Source organism: Macaca nemestrina, chromosome 2, assembly GCF_043159975.1.
Source record: "Macaca nemestrina isolate mMacNem1 chromosome 2, mMacNem.hap1, whole genome shotgun sequence".
NCBI lineage: Eukaryota > Metazoa > Chordata > Mammalia > Primates > Cercopithecidae > Macaca > Macaca nemestrina.
In genome coordinates this window covers 107,686,389-107,709,551 of record NC_092126.1, presented here as the reverse complement: position 1 = coordinate 107,709,551, position 23,163 = coordinate 107,686,389, and the positions used below count along the sequence as shown (strand labels likewise).

Below are 23,163 nucleotides of genomic sequence, written 5' to 3'. Positions count from 1 at the left end.
AAAAAACATTAAGGGCATTTACATACAAAATAGAACAAGGAAATATCAGAAATGATATCTATCTAACCTTTTAAACACATTGAGAGTATTAAATAATTTAGTATTTAAAAATGTTGGGATTTCATAGCTCTTTGGATCTACATCTCACAACATGTAACAGAATGAACTCCATATGGATAAGATGTAAAAAGATGTAACCATATAAGTAATAGAAGAAAACATGAATTCTTTTATAACCTAAATGTGGAAAATGCCAATGACTAAATATCCCAAAGTAATAAATGATAGTTTAATTTATTCTAATATGATGTTCTTAGCCACATGAGTCCTGTACGCAAGTGTGGGATATTTATTGCCAGTGTAAGACTAAATCTTCATTATTTTTTGATAAATATTTCTATTTTTGCTGAAAAGTAACACAAGAAGGCTGGATGTGGTGGCTCATGTCTATAATCCCAGCACTTTTTGGGAGGCTGAGGTGGGCAGATTGCCTGAACTCAGGAGTTTGAGAACAGCCCGGGCAACATGGTGAAACCCCGACTCTACAAAAAATAGAAAAATTAGTTGGGCATGGTGGCACATGCTTGTGGTCCCAGCTACTCAGGAGGTTGAGGTAGGAGGATCACCTGAGACCAGGAGTTTGAGGCTGCAGTGAGCCCCTTGATGGTGCCACCACACTCCCCGCCTGGGTGACAGAGCAAGACACTGTCTCCAAAATCTTAAAAAAAAAAAAAGATTATGTATAGGAAGTGAATAAGAATTGGGTAAAGGAAACAGGAATATAGGAATGAGACTTCTCATTAAACTTTAAATTTAGTTTTGATTTTTTTTTTTGAAAACTACAAATGTTTTGCAGATTTTTAAATTAAATTAAAGAGGATTAAAAAAAACCCCAAAAATCCGGTGCATCACTGTGAAACTCTGGACTTTGAGTTCGATGCTATGAATAGATGGGACTTTAAGCCAGTCTTCCTAAGAAAAGGGGCAAGGGTCTTCTCTAATAGTGGGAAGAAGACTGAACTGAACATGTGGTGGCAAAAAGAGTGACAAGAAGAGTGAACAGCCTTCATGGAGCTTGCATTTTAGTGAGGGGAGAAAAATAAACAACAAACCTAATAAATAAGGAAATAGGGTACATGGAAAGGAAAAAAAAACCAAGAAGTACTGCAGGGTGAAAGGGGGAGGGAATGCTAGGAAGTAAAGCAGAGATAGCAATTTAAAATAGGGTAGTTTTAAAAACAAAACAAAACAAACACAAGTAATAGCATAATCTGGGAGAGCCTCACTGAAAGGTGACACTTCAGTGAGAAAGTAAAGGACAAGCCATATCTGGGATATTTAGGAAAAGGATACTCTAAGCACAGGCTAGGGCAAGGGCTTGATACAAAGGAGAAGTCAATAAATACAAGTTTAAAGATAACATGAAAATGTAAACTTATCAGAACCATTAAACTCTAGGCACATTGTGTCAGGGGTCCCCAAGACCACTCTCAGGTTCAATGATTTACTAGAAGGATTCACATAACTCAGACAAGCTGTTTTATTCACCATTATGGTTTATTACAACAAAAGAATGGAAATTAAAACCAGCAAAGGGAAAAGCTGCATAGAGCAGAATCAGGAGAGACCAGGTGCAAGCTTCCAGTTGTCATTTCACAGTGGAGTTTTATAGACAGTGCTTAATTCCCCCAGCAATGGTGTGTGACAATACGTGAAAAGTGTTGCCAACCAGGGAAGCTCATCCAAGTCTGGATGTCCAGAGTTTTACTGGTGGTCAGACAGGTAAGCATTTAGTGCTTATGTGACTTAATTTAGCTATCCAGTCTCAGCTCCCTAAATCCCCCAGGTCAAATGAATACAGTGCAGTCCAGGGTCTTAGACACAGGAAAACAGGTATTCACTATAAATCATATTGTTAGCATAAACTGTCTATCTGGTATGGTCTAACGCCTCAGGCAAACAGAAACATTCCTATCAGGTGGGATATTCCAGGGGCTCAGAGCTCATTTTCCAGGAGCCAAAGTTCGGCACTGAGGTCAGACCTTTCTTTGGAATGTGCAAGGTTTAAGCAACCCAAGCTTGCTGAGTTAACACTTTACCACACGTAGAATTTTCTGTTGTTTGTTTTTTAAATTTACGAGATGAGGTCTCACTATGTTGCCCAGGCTTGAACTCCTGGGCTCAAGTAATCTTCCTGGCTCAGCCTCCCTAGTAGCTGGGACTACAGGTTTGCCACCACACCCTGCTGCATACAGAAGTCTTAATTTAAAAAAATACATTGGTACAATAACATTAAAGTATTACTAAGCTTGATTTTTCTATACATGTTGAATTTAAAAACTTTAAATTATTAATGCATCCCCAAGGTAATGAATATTTTTCTGTTGATTCAATTTACTGATTACTTTGAAAAGTTCTGACTTTGAGTAGCCAACATATGTATCAAATATCACAACAGAATATTTTCCTAGAAGCAAAAAAGCAAAATAGATTTTGCATTGCAAGTAGAAAAAAATAACAATGTTCTAATTTTCAAGATTTCAAGTTCCTTTTCATATTAAACTAGATATCAGTGTTAATGAAAATAGAAGGAACCAATGAAGTAATTCCAAAGCACGTGGCTTTGTAATATATAGTAGTCCCTTGGTATCCACAGGGGATTGGTTCTAGGACCTCCTGTGGATACCAAAATCCACGAATGCTCAAGTCTCTCATATAAAATAGTGTAGTATTTGCAAATAACCTATATATATCCTCCCATATACTTTAAATCATTTCTAGATTACTTATAATACCTAATATAATGTATGTGCTATGTAAGTAGTTGTTATCCTGTGTTGTTCAGGGAATAATGACAAGAAAGAGAAGTCTGTTCATGTGTAGTACAGATGTATTTTTTTCCCCTAATATTTTCAGTCTGAGGTTGGTTGAATCCATGGGTGTAAAACCCATGGATATGAAGGATTGACTGAATTTTCTAATGTTAAAATATATTGACTGTCTTAACTACATCTACCATAAGCCATTTTTCATATCAGTTTGTATTCCTGGAGCACACATTAACTGATGTTGTAGGGGAGTGGTCCAGCAGCATGCATCATAAGGAAAAATCACTAGGGCGTTGAAAACTCTTCCATGTATCATCCTTAAAAAAAAAGAGAGAGAGTCTGCTATTGGTCTATTCAGGGATTCAACTTTTTTCTGGTTTAGTCTTGGGAGAGTGCATGTGTCCAGGAATTTATCCATTTCTTCTAGGTTTTCTAGTTTATTTGCGTAGAGGTGTTTATAGTATTCTCTGATGGTAGTTTGTATTTCTGTGGGGTCAGTGGTGATATCCCCTTTATCATTTTTTATTGTGTCTCTGAAATTGAGGCAATAATTAATAGCCTACCAACCAAAAAAAGTCCAGGACCAGATGGATTCACAGCCGAATTCCACCAGAGGTATGAGGAGGAGCTGGTACCATTCCTTCTGAAACTATTCCAATCAATAGAAAAAGAGGGAATCCTCCCTAACTCATTTTATGAGGCCAACATCATCCTGATACCAAAGCCTGGCAGAGACACAACAAAAAAAGAGAATTTTAGAACAATATCCCTGATGAACATCAATGCAAAAATCCTCAATAAAATACTGGCAAACTGAATCCAGCAGCACATCAAAAAGCTTATCCACCATGATCAAGTGGGCTTCATCCCTGGGATGCAAGGCTGGTTCAACATATGCAAATCAATAAACATAATCCAGCATATAAACAGAACCAAAGACAAAAACCACATGATTATCTCAATAGATGCAGAAAAGGCCTTTGACAAAATGCAACAGCCCTTCATGCTAAAAACTCTCAATAAATTCGATATTGATGGAACGTATCTCAAAATAATAAGAGCTATTTATGACAAACCCACAGCCAATATCAAACTTTTAGCCTTTTTTTTTTTGTCTTTTCCCACAGCCAATATCATACTCAATGGGCAAAAACTGGAAGCATTCCCTTTGAAAACTGGCACATGACAGAGATGCCCTCTCTCACCACTCCTATTCAACATAGTGTTGGAAGTTCTGGCTAGGGCAATCAGGCAAGAGAAAGAAATCAAGGGTATTCAATTAGGAAAAGAAGAAGTCAAATTGTCCCTGTTTGCAGATGACATGATTGTATATTTAGAAAACCCCATCGTCTCAGGCCAAAATCTCCTTAAGCTGATAAGAAACTTCAGCAAAGTCTCAGGATAAAAAATCAATGTGCAAAAATCACGAGCATTCTTATACACCAATAACAGACAAACAGAGTGCCAAATCATGAATGAATTCCCATTCACAATTGCTTCAAAGAGAATAAAATACCTAAGAATCCAACTTACAAGGGATGTGAAGGACCTCTTCAAGGAGAAATACAAACCACTGCTCAATGAAATAAAAGAGGACACAAACAAATGAAAGAACATTCCATGCTCATGGATAGGAAGAATCAATATTGTGAAAATGGCCATACTGCCCAAGGTAATTTATAGATTCAATGCCATCCCCATCAAGGTACCAATGACTTTCTTCACAGAATTGGAAAAAACTGCTTTAAAGTTCATATGGAATCAAAAAAGAGCCCGCATTGCCAAGACGATCCTAAGCAAAAAGAGCAAAGCTGGAGGCATCACGCTACCTGATTTCAAACTATACAACAAGGCTACAGTAACCAAAACAGCATGATGCTGGTACCAAAACAGATATAGACCAATGGAACAGAACAGAGCCCTCAGAAATAATACCACACACCTACAGCCATCTGATCTTTGACAAACCTGACAAAAACAAGAAATGGGGAAAGGATTCCCTATTTAATAAATGGTGCTGGGAAAATTGGCTAGCCATAAGTAGAAAGCTGAAACTGGATCCTTTCCTTACTCCTTATATGAAAATTAATTCAAGATGGATTAGAGACTTAAATGTTAGACCTAAAACCATAAAAACCCTAGAAGAATACTTAGGTAATACCATTCAGGACATAGGCATGGGCAAGGACTTCATGTCTAAAACACCAAAAGCAACGGCAACAAAAGCCAAAATTGACAAATGGGATCTAATTAAACTAAAGAGCTTCTGCACAGCAAAAGAAACTACCATCAGAGTGAACAGGCAACCTACAAAATGGGAGAAAATGTTTGCAATCTACTCATCTGACAAACGGCTATATGCAGAACCTACAAAAAACTCAAACAAATTTACAAGAAAAAAGCAACCAACCCCATCAAAAAGTGGGCAAAGGAAATGAACAGACACTTCTCAAAACAAGACATTTATACAGCCAACAGACACATGAAAAAATGCTCATCATCACTCGCCATCAGAGAAATGCAAATCAAAACCACAATGAGATACCATATCACACCAGTTAGAATGGCAATCATTAAAAAGTCAGGAAACAACAGGTGCTGGAGAGGATGTGGAGAAATAGGAACACTTATACACTGTTGGTGGGCCTGTAAACTAGTTCAACCATTGTGGAAAACAGTGTGGCGATTCCTCAAGGATCTAGAACTAGAAATACCATTTGACCCAGCCATCCCATTACTGGGTACATATCCAAAGGATTATAAATCATGCTGCTATAAAGACACATGTGCACATACGTTTATTGCAGCACTATTCACAGTAGCAAAGACTTGGAATCAACCCAAATGTCCATCAGTGATAGACTAAGAAAATGTGGCACATATACACCACGGAATACTATGCAGTCATAAAAAAGGATGAGTTTGTGTCCTTTGTAGGGACATGGATGCAGCTGGAAACCATCATTCTCAGCAAACCACCACAAGAACAGAAAACCAAACACCGCACGTTCTCACTCATAGGTGGTAATTGAACAATGAGATCACTTGGACACAGGAAGGGAACATCACATACCGGGGCCTATTGTGGGGAGGGGCGATGGGGAAGGGATAGCATCAGCAGATATACCTAATGTAAATGACGAGTTAATGGGTGCAGCACACCAACATGGCACATGTATACATATGTAACAAACCTGCATGCTGTGCACATGTACCATAGAACTTAAAGAATAATTTAAAAAAAATAAAAAAGAGAGATTGATCATGATAATAGAGGTCTCAAGTTTTCTTTCAAACCCTCAACTGTACTTCAAAACTTGGTGCCAAAAACATGATTACTAGTACTCTAAAGAGTTTAAATGACAGCTTTATTGCCTGCACAAAACAATGACAGCTTTGATAAAAAAAAGCTCTATTTTCAATTTTTGGTCTCTACATTTCAAATTAGTTCAAAGCATTGATTATATCACTACAACAGAATAATCCACGTTTATAGAACTCTATGTATTATATTGTATCAAAGGTAAATAAGCAGAAATGTACACTACTGGTTTAAAAATAAATAAATGTTTACCCTTTCTACGGGGTGCTGTCCAAAGAAATCTGGATGTACTGCAAAATAGAAAGGCCTCAAGGCATTGACTGCTTCAGCTCCTGATAAAGCTCTTGAATAGGGAAACCAGTGTGGAAATATCTTCTCTAGACATAACCTTTTAAAAAGATGTGGGCTGGTTATTCATTGAGGCACTCACACACACACAAATCCTCAATGTATAAGGTGACAATAAAATTAAATGTACTATGCACAGCAGAAACAAGATAGATACTTCACGGTTTTCTGAAATCTATTAGTTTTACAAGCAGTGAGTACCACATGATTTCTAAAACAGTGGTTATAGTTTTTTCTTGTGCAAAATGAGAAATATTAAATAATATTATAATTTCCCCTCAATACTCCACTTTGAAATTCAGCTGACTTCACTGCAAATGGTAACAATTTCCTTTCTAATTTTCTTATTCAGATCAAAAAATCTTAATATCCAATAGTGTAATTCTCTCTCTATATCTATATCTCTCTCTTTACATCTATCTCTTTCTCTTTCTTTGTTTCTTTCAGACAGAGTCTTGCTTTGTTGCCCAGGCTGCAGTGCAGGGGTGCGATCTCTGGGGGTCAAGCGATCCTCCCACCTCACCCTCCCAAGTAGCTGGGACTACAGGCGCCTGTCACTACACCCAACTAGTTCTTTTGCTGATCTCAAACTGCTGGCCTCAAGCAATCCTCCCGCCTTACCTTCCCAAAGCAATGGGATTACAGTCATGAGCTACCATGCCTGGTTCAATTTTTTCCTTATAGTAGCAAACATTTTGATAATTATTATACTTAAAAAGAGATACAGATGTCTTTTAGCTCATTCCCTCATTATTAGCATGCTAAAATTATACTAGTTGGATAATTTGATATTCTCATTCTTTTTTTTTTGAGACAGAGTCTTGTTCTGTTGCCCAGGCTGGAGTGCAGTAGCATGATCTCAGCTCACTGCATGCAATCTTCTGCCTCTTGGGTTCAAGTGATTCTCCTGCCTCAGCCTCCCAAGTAGCTGGGACTACAGGTGTGTGCCACCACTGCCAGTGAATTTTTTTTTTTTTTTTGTATTTTTAGTAGAGACAGGGTCTCACCATGTTGGTCAGGCTGGTCTCAAACTCCTGACCTCAGGTAATCCACCCGCCTCAGCCTCCCAAAGTGCTGGGATTACAGGCATGAGCCACCACACACGGCCGTGATATTCTTAAGTTTTGTAACCCACTTGAGAGTGTTTTTTAAAAGTACAGTGTTTAAATCCAAATGAAATTACTTGCGGTTTTTTGAAAGCACTTCCACGACACCTATTTTTAAATGTTATCATTTACCTTTTCTATCCTAAGCTTTTATTTATTTATTTATTTTTGAGACAGAGTATCACTCTGTTGCCCAGGCTGGAGTGCAGTGGTGCAATCTTGGCTCAACCTCTGCCCCCTGGGTTCAAGAAATTCTCCTGCCTCAGCCTTGCAAGTAGCTGGGATTACAGGTGCATGCCACCATGCCCAGTTAATTTTTGCATTTTTAGTAGAGACGGGGTTTTGCCATGTTGGCCTGGCTGGTCTTGAACTCCTGACTTCAAAGGATCTCCCTGCCTCAGCCTCCCAAAGTGCTGGGATTACAGGCGTGAGCCACTGTGCCTGGCCCAACCTAAGCTTTTTATAATGAAGTCTCTAAACATTGCACATGCCTCTGTTCTCATACATTAGGTGTGCCAAGTCTTTAGAAAAGTTTTATGTTTTTAAAATGGTAGAGATTGTGGAATCATTTCTGGTGATTTTTAAACAATCTGGAGACCACCAACCTATTTGCAGATTATCTTTTATTCCTCCCATATATTTGAACCTTTTATAAAGTCAATATATGGATTTGTACCTCAAGGATTAGAACAGGAGTTTAAAGCAAAGGAAACAATCAGCCAGGATTAAATATGAGCTAGTCTAAGTACACCACAGTTGCAACTCCACTTATCCCTCTGAGCTTCCGTTCTCATTTCCCAACGTCTGACATACACTTAGCTCTCCTGCCAGCTGCTCAAATTTTGCGTATCTAAAAAAGGAGTACAAGTCATTATTGTCTTTTTAAATTCAGCCTGGTTACAGAAGGCCAGAGAGCAGCTAACAACTCAATTCAGGATTATCTTCCTTATTTTTGTTATTGTGGTACCACCTTTCTCAATGTTGTAAAGCACAAAACCCAAATTAGTTCACTACCCCCATTCACTTTCAGTTAGTAAAGTCTTCTCACTTTACAATGTTCAATGAAATCATTCCTTCTTCCCACGTTCTCTGCTATCAATTATCATCACTACAAAACTAGACTGTACACTCTCATAATTAGTCTACTCTGCTGTCCCTTTCTCTAACTATATTGGGTATCACCAACAGATTAACTTTCCTAAAATCCCACCATCACTGTATTCCTTACTCAAACAGCTTTGGTGGTGCCCTAATTCCTGCGAATAAATCCACTCCTTAGTCTGGTATTTGAAACCCTCTTTCATTGTTTCCCCATCTGTCTTTCCAACTTGATCTCCAATCACTCCTTATAGAAACCCTTAGTTCCAGCTCCCAATAATCTTCCTCATTTTCCCCTTTTTGTCCTACATAATTTCTAAGTCCTAATGCATCCTCCCTGACCTGCATTTTCACCTATCCAAACTGAACAATTACTGCACACCTGTGATGCTCCAGGAGGCATTGTATCTATTCCCCCAGAACCTTCCCTTCTGTATTCTCATTAGTCTCTCCCTCTTTTAAACTCTAAAGAAAAGAAACTGTGTGCCCTAGATGCTTGAAACGTAATACCATAAAGTGAATTGTGTTAAGAGGAAACTTGATCTGTTTTTCTGTTTAAGCTTTTCACACCTAACTATTCTGAAGGACAGTATTCTTTTCACCTTCTACTCTGAATGTACTCTTGGAGGACCTGTCTTATATAAATTTTCTTTACTTTTTTGTTCCAGCTTTCCACCATAATATAACTTCAGAATTAGAAAAATTGTAGCAAACTGAAATAAACCAAATGCATAACAGACCTCCTCCGCCACCCCCACAATACTAATTACAGATTGGACCACGATACTTACCTCCTCATAGGTCTCAGGTGGCAAAACATTTCTGAATATATATGTACGTCAACTTCCAGGCATCCATTAATTGCTTAAAAGTTAAGCAGATATCACAAATGAACAAGTAGAATTTTAAATGTAAAACACATTATGATTTATATTATCACCCAAAATATGAAATACTTAGTTATTAATCTTATAAAATATGTATAAGATCTAGATAAGGAAAACTACAAAACTCAGATGAAGGAAATAGAAAGACTAAATAAATGGAGAGATACTCCACGTTCATGGATAGGAAGACTCAATATTGCCAAGATGTCATTCTTCCCAACTTGATCTATAGATTCAATGAAATTACAATCAAAATCCCAGCAAGTTAGTTTGTGGATACTGACAAACGGATTCTAAAGTTTACAAAGAGAGATAAAAGACCCAGAGAGTAGCCAACTCAATAAGGAAGGAGAACAAAGGTAGAAAAATGACACTACTTTATTTCAAGACTTACCCTAAAGCTACAGTAATTAAGACAGCACGGTGTTGGTGAAAGAATGAATAGAACCATGGAACAGAATAGAGAGCCCAGAAATAGATTCATATAAATAAAGTCAACTAATCTTTGGCAAAGGAACAAAGGCAATCCATTGGAGCAAAGACAGCTTGTTCAACAAATGACACTAAAACAATCGGACATCCACATGCAAAAAAATTAACCTGGACACAGACCTTACATTTTTCACAAAAATTAACTCAAAATGGGTCATATACCTAAATATAAAATGCTATAAAACTCCTAGAAGATAACAAAAGAGAAAATCTTGATGACCTTGGGGATAGAAATGACTATTTAGTTATAACACCAAAGGCACTATCCGGCTTAACTGGTAAGCTGGACTTTGGTCAAACTGAAAAATTCTGCTCTGTGAAAGAAAGTGTCAAGAGAATGAGAAGAAAAGCCACGAACTTGGAGAAAATATTTGCAAAAGACACGTCTGATAACAAACTATTATCCAAAATATACAAAGAACTCCTGGCCGGGCGCGGTGGCTCACGCCTGTAATCCCAGCACTTTGGGAGGGCGAGACGGGCGGATCACGAGGTCAGGAGATCGAGACCATCCTGGCTAACATGGTGAAACCCCGTCTCTACTAAAAATACATAAAAAAAATTAGCCGGGCGTGGTGGCAGGCACCTGTAGTCCCAGTTACACAGGAGGCTGAGGCAGGAGAATGGCGTGAACCCGGGAAGCGGAGCTTGCAGTGAGTGGAGATCGCGCCACTGCACTCCAGCCTGGGCGACAGAGCGAGACTCCGTCTCAAAAAAAAAAAAAAAAAAAAAAGAACTCCTAAAGCTGAACAATGAGAAAACAAGCAACCCAATTAAAAATGGGCAAAAACCCTTAACAGACACCTCACCAAGAAGACATACAGATGGCAAATAAGCACATGAAATGCAGTTCAACATCATGTATCCTCAGACAATTGCAAATTAAAACAAATGAGATGCCACTGCAAATCTATTAGGATGGCCAAAATCCAAAACATTGACAACACCTGCTGGTAAGGATGTGCGGCAACAGCAATTCTCATTCACTCCTAGTGGGAAGTGAGGATGCAAACAGGTGCAGCCACTTTGCAAGACAGTGCGGCAATTTCTTACAAAACTAAACATACTCTTACCATACTATACAGCAATAGTAGTCCTTGGTAATTTACAAAACAAACTGAAAACTATGTGCACGCAAAAACCAGTGCACAGGTGTTTATAGAGGCTTTATTTATAACTGCTAAAACTTGGAAGCAAACAAGATGTGCTTCAGTAAGTAAATGGATAAACTGTGGTACATCCAGACAACTGAATATTACTCAGGCTAAAAAAAAGTCAGGGAGGAAACTTAACTGGATACTACTAAGTTAAAGAAGTCGGCCAGGTGAGGTGGCTCACGTCTGTAAGCCCAGCACTTTGGGAGGCCGAGGCAGGTGGATCACGTGAGGTCAGGAGTTTGAGACCAGCCTGGCCAACACGGTAAAACCCTGTCTCTACTAAAAATACAAAAATTAGCCTGGTGTGGTGGAGGGCGCCTGTAATCCCAGCTACTAGTGAGGGGAGGTAGGAGAATTGCTTGAACCCAGGAGTCAGAGGGTTGCAGTGACCCAAGATCGTGCCATTGCACTCCAGTATGGGCAACACCAGCAAAAACTCTTGTCTCAAAAAAAAAAGTCAATCTGAAAAGGCTATATACCTGTATACTGTATGATTCCAAGCATATGAATTCCAAGCAGTCTGGGAAAGGCAAAAAGTCTGAAGACAGTACAAAAAGATCCATGGTTGCCACGGGTTAATCGATAGGGAGGGATGAACAGGCAGAGCTCAGAGGATTTTTAGGGCAGTGAAACTATTCTGTATGAATGATACTACAACGGTGGAAGCATCATTTGTCAACATTTGTCAAAATTCTTAGAATGGACAACACCAAGTGAACCCTAAGGTAAAGCATGGACTTTGGGTGATAAGGATGTGTCAATGTAGACTGACTGTAATAAATATACCATTTTGGTGTGGATGCTGATAGTGAGGGAGGTTATGTGTAAATAGGGATGGGAGTATATGAAACTCTCTTTACTTTCTGCTAAATTTTGCTGTGAACCTAAAATTGCTCTGAAAATTAAAGTTTATTTTTAAAACAAGCTATGGAGATAAAAGTGGGGGAAAGGATTTGAATCACATGAACTTTTCCAATAATTTAGATCTTTAGCAAGATATTCGAGTATATTATGGTCTCCATATCAACTGACCAAATGATTTTTAAAATCCTATGAGCAGTACCTTATTAAAATTTTGCAAGGCCCTATTATTCACATAATAACCATCAGGTAAAAAATTATTTTCTCCCCTATGTAATTGAGCTCTGAGCTTTTCCTGTTCTCCATTATTCCATTCTAGTGGAGAGCTGCTGAGTAGCACGTTCTCTCAAAACAATCATCACATGGCTAAAGTCCTATTCTGTCACATCTTAAGTACCAAAATGTTTTTAATATATTATATATACATATATATCTTTATATATATAATAGATATATAACTAACATACAATATATACATAACATATATATAAGTGAAGCGGTGAATATATGTGAAGTAATCTAATGAAGCATAACTGTTATTAATAGAATGACAGAAAATTTTAAATGAAAAATCAGGAATTATCTTTTTAAAAAGTACATTCTTAAACAAAAATGGATACTTCAATTTATTTCTAGGTTGACTGACGTGGCAAGAGTTTCTTGGAGACAGAATGCGTTCATAGGTATCCATTTAAATATTAAAACGGTGGGTTGGGCGCGGTGGCTCACGCCTGTAATCCCAGCACTTTGGGAGACTGAGGCGGGAGGATCACCGGAGGTCAGGAGTTCGAGACCAGCCTGGCCAACATGGTGAAACCCTGTCTCTACAAAAAATACAAAAATTAGCCAGGTGTGATAGTGGGACCCTGTAATCCCAGCTACTTGGGAGGCTGAGGCAGCAGAATCACTTGAACCCTGGAGGTGGAGGTTGGAGTCAGCCAGGATCACGCTACTGCACTCCAGCCTGGGCAATAGAGTGACACTCTGTCTCAAAATAATAATAATAATAATAATAAAACAAAATAAAATAAATTTAAAGGTGATTTTATTTAACCATGAACATTGATATTTTGAGACAAATACAAAGATACAGAAAATACTTCTACCATTTCAAAGATTTCTGAGATCAAATGGAGACACAATGAGGAAAAAAAAAATTGGGGGCTAGATGCAGTGGCTTTTGCCTGTAATCCCAGCACTTTGGGAGGCCCAGGCAGGCAGATCGACTGAGGTCAGGAGTTCAAGACCAGCCTGGCCAACATGGAGAAACCCTGTCTCTACCCAAAACACAAAAATTAGCCATCCATGGTAATGTGTGCCTGTAGTCCCAGCTGCTTGGGAGGCTGAGGTAGGTGAATCGCTTTAACCCGGGAGGCAGATGTTGTAGTGAGCCGAAATTGCGCCATTGCACTGCCTGGGCGAGAGAGTGAGACTCCATCTCAAAAACAACAACAACAATAAAAAACACACAAAAAATTTGAACTATTTGAAGGTTCAGTGTTACCTGTGAGGGACTGAATTCTCACCAAACTTCATCATAAGGTGAACAAAATAACCTAGATTTAGTTAAGACAGCACAAGTGCCAGACCCCAAGCTTGCAAAGAAAAAAAGACTAGAAAAATATGCAATCTGTAACAATGGCTATCTCTAGGTGGTAGGATATTAAATTTTTTAATTTTGCTTCTTATCTCCTATATTATTTACAACAAACATGTGAAATATGTTTTTTAAAAAAAATCATCTGCATATAATGGTTCCCACTTGTAATCCCAGTAATTCAGGAGGCTGCGGCAGGAGTATTGCTTGAGGGAGGCCAGGAGTTCAAGATCAGCCTCTGGGCAACATAGTGAGACCCTGTCTCTAAAAAACAAAAAAGTAGCTGGGTGGTGTTGTCTGTCTGTAGCCTCAGCTACTCAGAAAGCTGAGGTAAGGATGGCTTCACTCTGGGAAGTGGAGACTACAATGAGCTGCAATCGTGCCACTGTATTTCAGCCTGGGAGACAGAGCAAGACTCCTGATTCAAAAAAAATTAAAAAAAAGAGAAAGAAAAAGAAGGAAGTGGGGCCTTTGGGAGGTAACTGTCAGGCCTCTGAGCCCAAGCCTGCACATATACATCCAGATGGCCTGAAGTAACTGAAGAATCACAAAAGAAGTAGAAATGGCTGGTTCTTGCCTTAACTGATGACATTACCTTGTGCAATTTCTTCTCCTGGCTCAGAAGCTCCCCCACTGAGCACCTTGTGACCCCCAGCCCCTGCTCCCAAGAGAACCACCCCCTTTGACTGTAATTTTTCACTACCTACCCAAATCCTATAAAACTGCCCCACCCCTAACTCCCTTTGCTGACTCTCTTTTCAGACTCAGCCCACCTGCACACAAAGCCTGTTTGGTGGCCTCTTCACACGGATGCATGTGACATTTGGTGACTCGGACCAGGGGATCTCCCTTGGGAGAGCAATCCTGTGTCCTCCTGCTCTTTGCTCCGTAAGAAAGATCTACCTACGACCTCGGGTCCTCTGACCAATCAGCCCAACGAACATCTCACCAATTTTAAATCGGGTGAGCGGCCTCTTTTTACTCTCTTCTCTAACATCTCTCAGTATCCCTCAACTTTTCTCCTTTCAATTTTGGTGCCACCCTTCAATCTCTCCCTTCCCTTAATTTCAGTTCCTTTCCCTTTCTGGTAGAGACAGCGGAGACACGTTTTATCCGTGAACCCAAAACTCTGGCACCAGTCACAAACTTGGGAAGACAGTCTTTCTTTGGTGTTTAATCACCGCAGGGATGCCTGCCTGATTATTCGCCCACATTTCGGAGGTGTGTGATCACCGCGGGGACATCTGCCTGGATCCTTCACCTTGGTGGCAAGCACCACCTCCCTTGGGGGGCCTCTCTTTTTTCTAGGCTTGCCTCCTTCACTATGGGCAACCTTCCACCCTCCATTTCTTCTTCTCCCTTAGCCTGTGTTCTCAAGAACTTAAAACCTCTTCAACTCACACCTAATCTAAACCTAAATGCCTTATTTTCTTCTATAATACCGCTTGACCCCAATACAAACTCGACAATAGTTCCAAGCAGCCAGAAAATGGCACTTTCAATTTCTCCATCCTACAAGATCTAGATAATTCTTGTCGTAAAATGGGCAAATGGTCTGAGATGCCTGATTTCCAGGCATTCTTTTACACATCGGTCCCTTCCTAATCTCTGCTCCCAATGCGACTCGTTCCGAATCTTTCTTCTTTCTCTCCTGTCTGTTCCTTCAGTCTCCACCCCAAGCTCTGAGTCCTTTAAATCCTCCTTTTCTAAGCACCCATCTGACCTCTCCCCTCCTCCCCAGTCTGCTCCTCGCCAGGCTGAGCCAGGTCCCAATTCTTCTTTAGCCTCCACTCCCCAACCTTATAATTCTTCTATCACCTCCCCTCCTCACCCCGGTCCAGCTTACAGTTTCGTTCCACCCCTAGCCCTCTCCCACCTGCCCAACAATTTCCTCTTAAAGAAGTGGCTGGAGCTGAAGGCATAGTCAAGGTTTATGTTCCTTTTTCTCTATCAGACCTTTCCCAAATCAGTTAGCATTTTGGCTCTTTTTCATCAAATATAAAAACCCAGCCCAGTCCATGGCTTGTTTAGTAGAAACCCTTAGACGCTTTACCACCCTAGACCCAGGGGGCCAGAAGGCCGTCTTAGTCTCAATATGCATTTCATTACCCAATCCTCTCCTGACATTAGAAAAAGCTCCAAAAATTAGATTCCGGCCCTCAAACCCCACAACAGGACTTAATTAACCTTGCCTTCAAGGTGTACAATAATAGAGAAGAGTTGCAATTACTTGCCTCTGCTCTGAGAGAAACCCCAGCCACAACTCCAGCACACAAGAACTTCAAAACACCTAAGCCACAGCGGTCAGGCATTCCTTCAGGATCTCCTCCCCCAGGATCTTGCTTCAAGTGCTGGAAATCTGGCCACTGGGCCAAGGAATGCCCACAGCCCGGGATTCCTCCTAAGCCGTGTCCCATCTGTTGTGGGACCCCACTGGAAATTGGACTGTCCAACTTGCATGGGAGCCACTCCCAGAGCCCCTGGAACTCTGGCCCAAGGCTCTCTGACTCCTTCCCAGATCTTCTTGGCTTAGTAGCTGAAGACTGACGCTGCCTGATTGCCTCAGAAGCCTCCTGGACCATCACAGACACTTTGGGTAACTCTTACAGTGGAGGGTAAGTCCGTCCCCTTCTTAATCAATATGGAGGCTACCACTCCACATTACCTTCTTTTCAAGGGCCTGTTTCCCTTGCCTCCATAACTGTTGTGGGTATTGACGGCCAGGCTTCTAAACCTCTTAAAACTCCCCAACTCTGGTGCCAACTTGGACAACATTCTTTTATGCACTCCTTTTAGTTATCTCCACCTGCCCAGTTCCCTTATTAGGTCGAGGCATTTTAACTAAATTATCTGCTTCCCTGACTATTCCTAGGCTACAGCCACACCTCATTGCCAGCCTTTTCCCCAGTTCAAAGCCTCCTTCACATCCTCCCCTTGTGTCTCCCCACCTTAATCCACAAGTATAGGACACCTCTACTCCCTCCTTGATGACCGATCATGCACCCCCTTACCATCCCATTAAAAACTAATCACTCTTACCCTGCTCAACGCCAATATCCCATCCCACAGCACACTTTAAAAGGATTAAAGCCTGTTATCACTCACCTATTACAGCATGGCCTTTTAAAGCCTATAAACTCTCCTTACAAGTCCATTTTACCTGTCCAAAAACCGGACAAGTCTTACAGGTTAGTTCAGGATCTGCGCCTTATCAGTCAAATTGTTTTGCCTATCCACCCCGTGGTACCAAACCCATATACTCTCCTATCCTCAATACCTCCCACTGGATTTAAAAGATTTAGTACAAAGAATGGAAAGTAGCTCAGTAATAATTTTTCATATCGGTTATGTGTTGAAATTATAATTCATTAAAATTAATTTCACTTTTACTTTTTTAAAAAAGTAAAACATCTAGTTTTTGGAAAATTTTAAACTATATCCAAGGCTTACATTCTATTTTTATTGGACTGTGCTGATCTAAACACAGTTAATGGGAGTGTCAAAGTAGGTAGTTTGCACCATGGTTTGGAAAGGAAGGCAGGGAGCTTGAGATCTGTATTCAAATCTTGACATCTTCAGTGACTGTGTGAGCAAGGGCAAGTTACGTTACCTTCTGGAGTCTGTTTCCTCATCTCTTAAATAACACAAATGGTTAAGGAAAGTCTGTCGTAACACCAAAACATTTCTTCTTTTTTTTTTTCTTGAGACAGAGTCTTGCTCTGTTGCCCACGCTGTAGTGCAGTGGCATGATCTTGGCTTACTGTAACCCCTGCCTCCCAGGTTCAAGTGATTCTCGTGCCTCAGCTTCCCGAGTAGCTGGGATTACACTCACTTGCCACCACGTCCACCTAATTTTTATATTTTTAGTAGAGATGGGGTTTCTCCATGTTGGCCACACTGGTCTCAAACTCCTGACCTCAGGTGATCATCCTTCCTCAGCCTCCCAAAGTGCTGAGATGACAAGCCTGAGCCACTGTGTCCAGCCTCAAAACGTTTATTTAATGTGAATCAGCTTATGTGCAATTGGTCAACAGGGGAAAGACATTATATATGCATTTTTCCCCCAACATATTACTGATTTGAAGTGATCAGAGGTAGGCTTTCTACAATTTAGAAGAAAAAAAAAAAAAAAGGCTTTAGTGATATGTAAAGACCTTCAGGAAAAAAAAAAAATCTCTTGGTAGTTCTTTTTTTTGGTTTAAGAAGCAGATGTTTAGTGGGTTCATGTCTGGCTACATTTTCCACTTTATCAAACCATCTGGCAATGTGCTAGGATAAATGAAAAAGCTAGAGATTTCTAAGTCTTTAAAAAAAATGGATAGATAAATAAAGCTACTCCTAGATTAGAACGTTAATCTTGACAAAACTGGTCTAAACTAGATTTAATTGTACTAGTATGTTTATTAGGGTTAGGGTTTTTGTTAGGGCTCTTATAAAAGTTTGTTCAGTTTTGGGTGTTTTTTCTCCACAAACTGTTACTTTTGCTTATTGTTTGGCAGCATGTCAGGATTTCCAGGAATGCAAGTATGGCATTACAGCAGAAACATGTGGATATATATAAACATTCTGTCCCCACTCCAAACTGCCTTTTAATTCTGAATCTTAAGTTTTCATTAACCGAAAGAATACTCTGAGCTAACACAATGCTAATCTGCTAGACAGGAGTACAAATTAGTCAATGAAATTAGTGAATATTTTATTGAATTTTGTCTTTATTTATAAAAAAGAAAAATTACAATTCTAATACTAGTAATAAAGAATATGAAATGAAATACAAATGAGAAAACGACATCTATATTGCTATTTGGTCTGTATCTGATGCTCATTGGACTGAAGTTACCTGGACAGCACATTTAAGATAAAATGGTGGAAAGACACAGACAAGATGCTAGAAATATTCAATAAGACTTTTCTAAAAGGTGAAATCTAATTTAGAACCTAATAATGATGTTTAAGCGCTCTGGATGTGGAATCCCACATCTGACTTTGTGTACATGTTTTGAGGGATACATCACTTATGAAAGTAGGGGCTATCTTTATCATAGAATTTTTGTGAAGCTTAAGTAAAATAATACGCATAAGGGATTTAGCCACATTTAGCAAGTAAAAAATTCATTAAAGTTGCAACTATTGGCCTGGCGCAGTGGCTCACGGCTGTAATCCCAGCACTTTGGGAGGCCGAGGTGGACGGATCACGAGGTCAGGAGATCGAGACCATCCTGGCTAACACAGTGAAACCCGTCTCTACTAAAAATACAAAAAAATTAGCCAGGCGTGGTGGCGGGCGCCTGTAGTCCCAGCTACTTGGGAGGCTGAGGCAGGAGAATGGCGAGAACCCGGGAGGTGGAGCTTGCAGTGATTGTAGTGAGCTGAGATCGCGCCACTACACTCAAGCCTGGGTGACAGAGCAAGACTCTGTCTCAAAAAAAAAAAAAAAAAAAAAGTTGCAACTATTATGTCAGAGTATATTAAAAAATGGCATAATTCTTTTTTCCACCTAATGTCGGATAACATATTGCTCAAACATGCAGTTAAATACAACACTTTATTTGAAAACAAATTTTGAAAAACTTTGTTGAAAAACTCAGAATTATCACAATAAGGAGTCAATGTCTGAAGGTCTTAAAAAATACAAGGTAGTAGACAATTTTGCCAAGCCTAGAGTTTAAAAAGTACAAATGTATAATCTAATTTCACAAATTTTTCTCTAGAAAAATACTTTTAATTCATCAGAATTAAAAAGTAGCTAGTTGTTTATTTTTACCATTTGAAGACAAAGTTAGCACTTGCTAACCAATAAAAACACAAGTTTTGATGGAAGTAGCATTTCTCTCTTCAAAATAAAAAACTAAAGTGAGTATAATAAAGTTATATTGTGCTGTGGGAATTTTCTTTTTATGAATTAATACTGACTTTTTGAAGACAGCATTCTGGGGCATGGAGAAACAATGAGAGAGCAATAGAGGAGAAATGAGAGGGAATGTGACTTTTTCTTTTTCCAGCAACTCTCCTCTCTCCCATAATGGTAGCCAATTCATATTTCTAGAGGAAAATGCCTATATACATAAAAATATATTCAGTTAATAATTCTGCTATCCATTAAACAAAATTATTGCTCTAAGATGATGACTTCTTATACAAATCATTGGAAAAAATTAAAAATATATTTTCTTGTTCTGTTTAAGAATAAGAACGAACAACTGAGTCCTATGAGTCTTTTGAGTATTTCCTATAAGCTCTTATTTAAGAATGGGCTCTGAACACTAAGTGACAGATCAGGATCTAGTTTTGGAAAAGAGGAAAGGGATAGGGTAGGAAGGAGAGAAAGAACTCTGAGGGCAGTGGTTTTCAAAGCAGCAACAACATTCATGAGAAATGCAAATATCAGGTCCCATCCTAGTCCTGCAGAATCAGAAACTGCGTGGGATCCAGGAATCTGTTTTAACATACTCTCAGGGATTCTGACGCACACTCAGGTTTGAGAACCACAGTATTAGGGAATCCTGATTCTATCACCAAAGAGGATTCTGGGGCATCTGTTAATGTTTAAGCTTTAATTCTTTAAAAATAATTATTTAATACAAACTTGGATTTTTAGCTATCCAATTTATGCTAAAAATCAAAGGAGGATTTCAAGTTTTTGCTTGAATTAGTTCTTTGTTTCCTGTATGGTTTACGTACTTTTCAGACTAAAAAAACAAAATTCTAAGTAGAGACAATGTTAAGAGTCCAGCAGGTTGGCAGGCATGGCTGCTTGCCTCTTCCTAACGCCCAGATCTTGGGTTAGTCTTTAACTTTGTAAGAACAGAACCCAATTTTAATCACTTCAAACAGATATATGCGGACTTTGGGAAAGCTAAATTAGAAGGCCTGATAACTAGAATGTCAATCTGTAAATTTACTTTGAGATTATGAATGCTAAGACAACTAGAAGATTCACATATAACGTTCTTACTCTCTCAGGACTAGCTACACAGAAAATCAAATTACCATCAGTTGACTGAAGACACATTGCTTCAGAGTAGAGTTGGGTGCTCTCATTCAGACACTAGCTCCAAAAGCCTAGGGCATCCACATCAACTGCAGGCTTCTCCTCTTCAGACAAATTGTTACATAGGTGGTTCCTGTCCATACTGCACATAGCCCACTATACTTCCACATGGAAAATGCTATAAAATAACTAAAGAGGTTGCACTGTCTTATCAGACTTGGAAGGCATACTGAGTCTTTAACTCACCCATTCATCATCACTTATGGGCCAGGTCCTGAGTAAAGCATTGGGACTAGGAAAATATTAACACAATTCTAACACTCAAAATACTTTTAGAGGGAGGGGGGAGTGTAAAAACAGACACAAGCAGATAACTATAAACGCAGTAAATGCAATAATACAAACATGCACAGAATATGAGAAACTCCCAGACGCTACACTTAGAATGGGACGGGGAGCACTCAGGAAGGTCTTCTCTAAGGAAATGGTGCCTTTCCTGGAAGGGGGCAGAGGACCGGGAAGGATACAATTTATTTACAAACCATGGTAAATGACTACTTTAATCTACTTAATAGTGATATTAGCTTCTGTTTCATAAAATGAAAATTTCAAATTTTACCTAAAATCTGTGCTGAGGCATTAAATCTGTGCAGTTTCAAACCAAATTTGGAGGAAAGATACGTAAATCGGTGAAAAATCCAAATTATGGAAGAGTACACGAAAAACGGTTTTGTTTTGCTTAAATCACTTTCAACTAACACAGAAAGAATAACAGTGTGTGCCAAATAGAGCTCCCAGGATTGAGCTTTGACCATTTGGCACAACTTTTATTTGAAAGTAATTTATTTTAACAAAATTAATATCATGCCACTCTCATTTGAACTGTGACTTCCTTTAGTGACTATCCTGTAAGGTTTCTGAAAGCAGTTTGTTACATCCAGGAGGGATAAAAGCGGCAATTTTCATGGCTTTTCAGTTGAATATGTACTTCTTAGAGTAGGGGGAAAAGGCAAAAAGAGTAAAAGCAGGAAAAGCTATCAGATAAATTAGCCTAGATTCTGTAGCTTCCTTTTCTCAATCTCTTGCTATATGAGATTTAGTAGGTAACAATTTCCCGTAAACCAAAGACCTCGGTAAAATATAAGTCGGAAACAATAAAACCTAAATCGTCTTTACGTTCTCATTTCAAAGCGAGTTAAAATGTAGATGCGATGCGGATACTGCGGCCCCCGGCACCGCCTCAGTTCAAAAGTTAGCACGCTGCGCTAAGGTGGCTCTGAGCACTCCCCTCCGACCCCGCTTCCCACCCTGAGAGGGGCATGAATGCACCACCGGAGTCCCTCCCCTCTTGCTCCTTACAGTTCTGGCAAGGGTCCGACGCTAGGGCTTTGTCCGACCAGTTCCACCTCCCACCCAGTACACCAGGAGAGAGGACACTCGCTCCGCCCGCAGGGTTGTTCGGCCGCGCATGCGCACCGGGGCGTCAGCCGGCCAACCAACGCGCGACGCACGGCCAGGCGCTCCCACCTGCCCTGGCCCCACTGGGCGACAGGTTCTGACGGGCTCCTAGCCGCAGTGCTCTCTGATCCCCTAACCCCGAATTCTCAGCTGGACCCTCCCGGCTCCACCTGCCCCCAACACCCTCCCCTCTCCGGCGGCGGCAGAGCCCTGGAGGCAAGCCTGGGAAGGGGGACGGGCTGCAGGTGACGCCCTGGTTGGCTGGAGCGTGCCAGGCCTTCCCCCTACAGCGCCTGCGCGCAGCCAGGGCGTGGATTCAACCTTCCGCAGTGCCCTGCCTCTAGCTGACGTCAGCACTCTAGTGACTGCTGCACCTTCCCCGCGAGCTTTGAGGCCCCAACCCCTCCGCCTTCTTACCGGCCGCCCTCAGGGGTCTCGGCGCCCTCCGCTGAAAGCTTTAGGAGGCGCGAGCGAGCACTCCGACTAGGCCGCAGGGACTCGGAAAATGATGGGCCGGCAGGTGGTGGGTCCTGACGCAAGGGTCCGCAGGGAACGGAGAAGGGCAACCGAGCACGCCCTGGATCTTGAGGAAGAAGGGGAAAGGGGCTGCTGGAAGACGCGCATGCGCCCTGCGGTCCCTTGCCCCAGGCGCCCTGGCAGGGGACTAGCCTCTGCCGAACTCCCGAAGCTGGCGCCCGTGGACAAGCCTCAGTGGAGAGCCCCGAATTTTAAAAGTCTCATTTAATTATCTCTTTTGGTTTTTCTTGTATAAATATAGCCAGCTTTTAAACATTTCTTTTCCGGCTTGCGTTGTTTGGCTTTGGCCCATTCAACACCTATTTTTAAACGTTAAGCATTCTCCAGTCAGCATGAAAGTTTTACTGTTGGTTTTATTTTGTTCCTGTAACTTTGATTCCCCCCACCCCCGCACCCAGAAACTGCCACAGATGAAATCAAGCAAATAGAATTGCGAGCAAAGATCACCTGGTGGCCATTAAGCAGACCATCCTGAGGCAGA

The 23,163-nt window shown here is 40.4% G+C and overlaps 1 protein-coding gene across 14 annotated transcripts in view; it reads right to left on the bottom strand.

Annotated features, from left to right (window-relative positions):
• Positions 1 to 22,890, bottom strand: part of LOC105480306 (T cell activation inhibitor, mitochondrial) — a 79,112-nt gene extending 56,222 nt beyond the window's left edge. For 3 of the 14 annotated variants that reach the window (XM_071091539.1, XM_071091540.1, XM_011738933.3), the window contains exons 1-4: positions 22,047 to 22,269; positions 20,687 to 20,876; positions 9,494 to 9,566; positions 6,403 to 6,538 (exon numbers count right to left, since the gene is read on the bottom strand). In XM_071091539.1, the coding sequence (XP_070947640.1) occupies positions 6,403 to 6,538; positions 9,494 to 9,566; positions 20,687 to 20,708 (231 nt within the window). In that variant the 5' untranslated portion in view covers positions 20,709 to 20,876; positions 22,047 to 22,269. Of the gene's footprint in view, position 1; positions 3,146 to 3,395; positions 3,467 to 6,402; positions 6,539 to 9,493; positions 9,567 to 20,686; positions 20,877 to 22,046; positions 22,301 to 22,562 lie in introns of those variants that run through there. The other 11 variants (XR_011620019.1, XM_071091541.1, XM_071091544.1 and 8 more) reach the window with 10 other exon arrangements.
• Between the last annotated feature and the right edge of the window lie 273 nt (positions 22,891 to 23,163).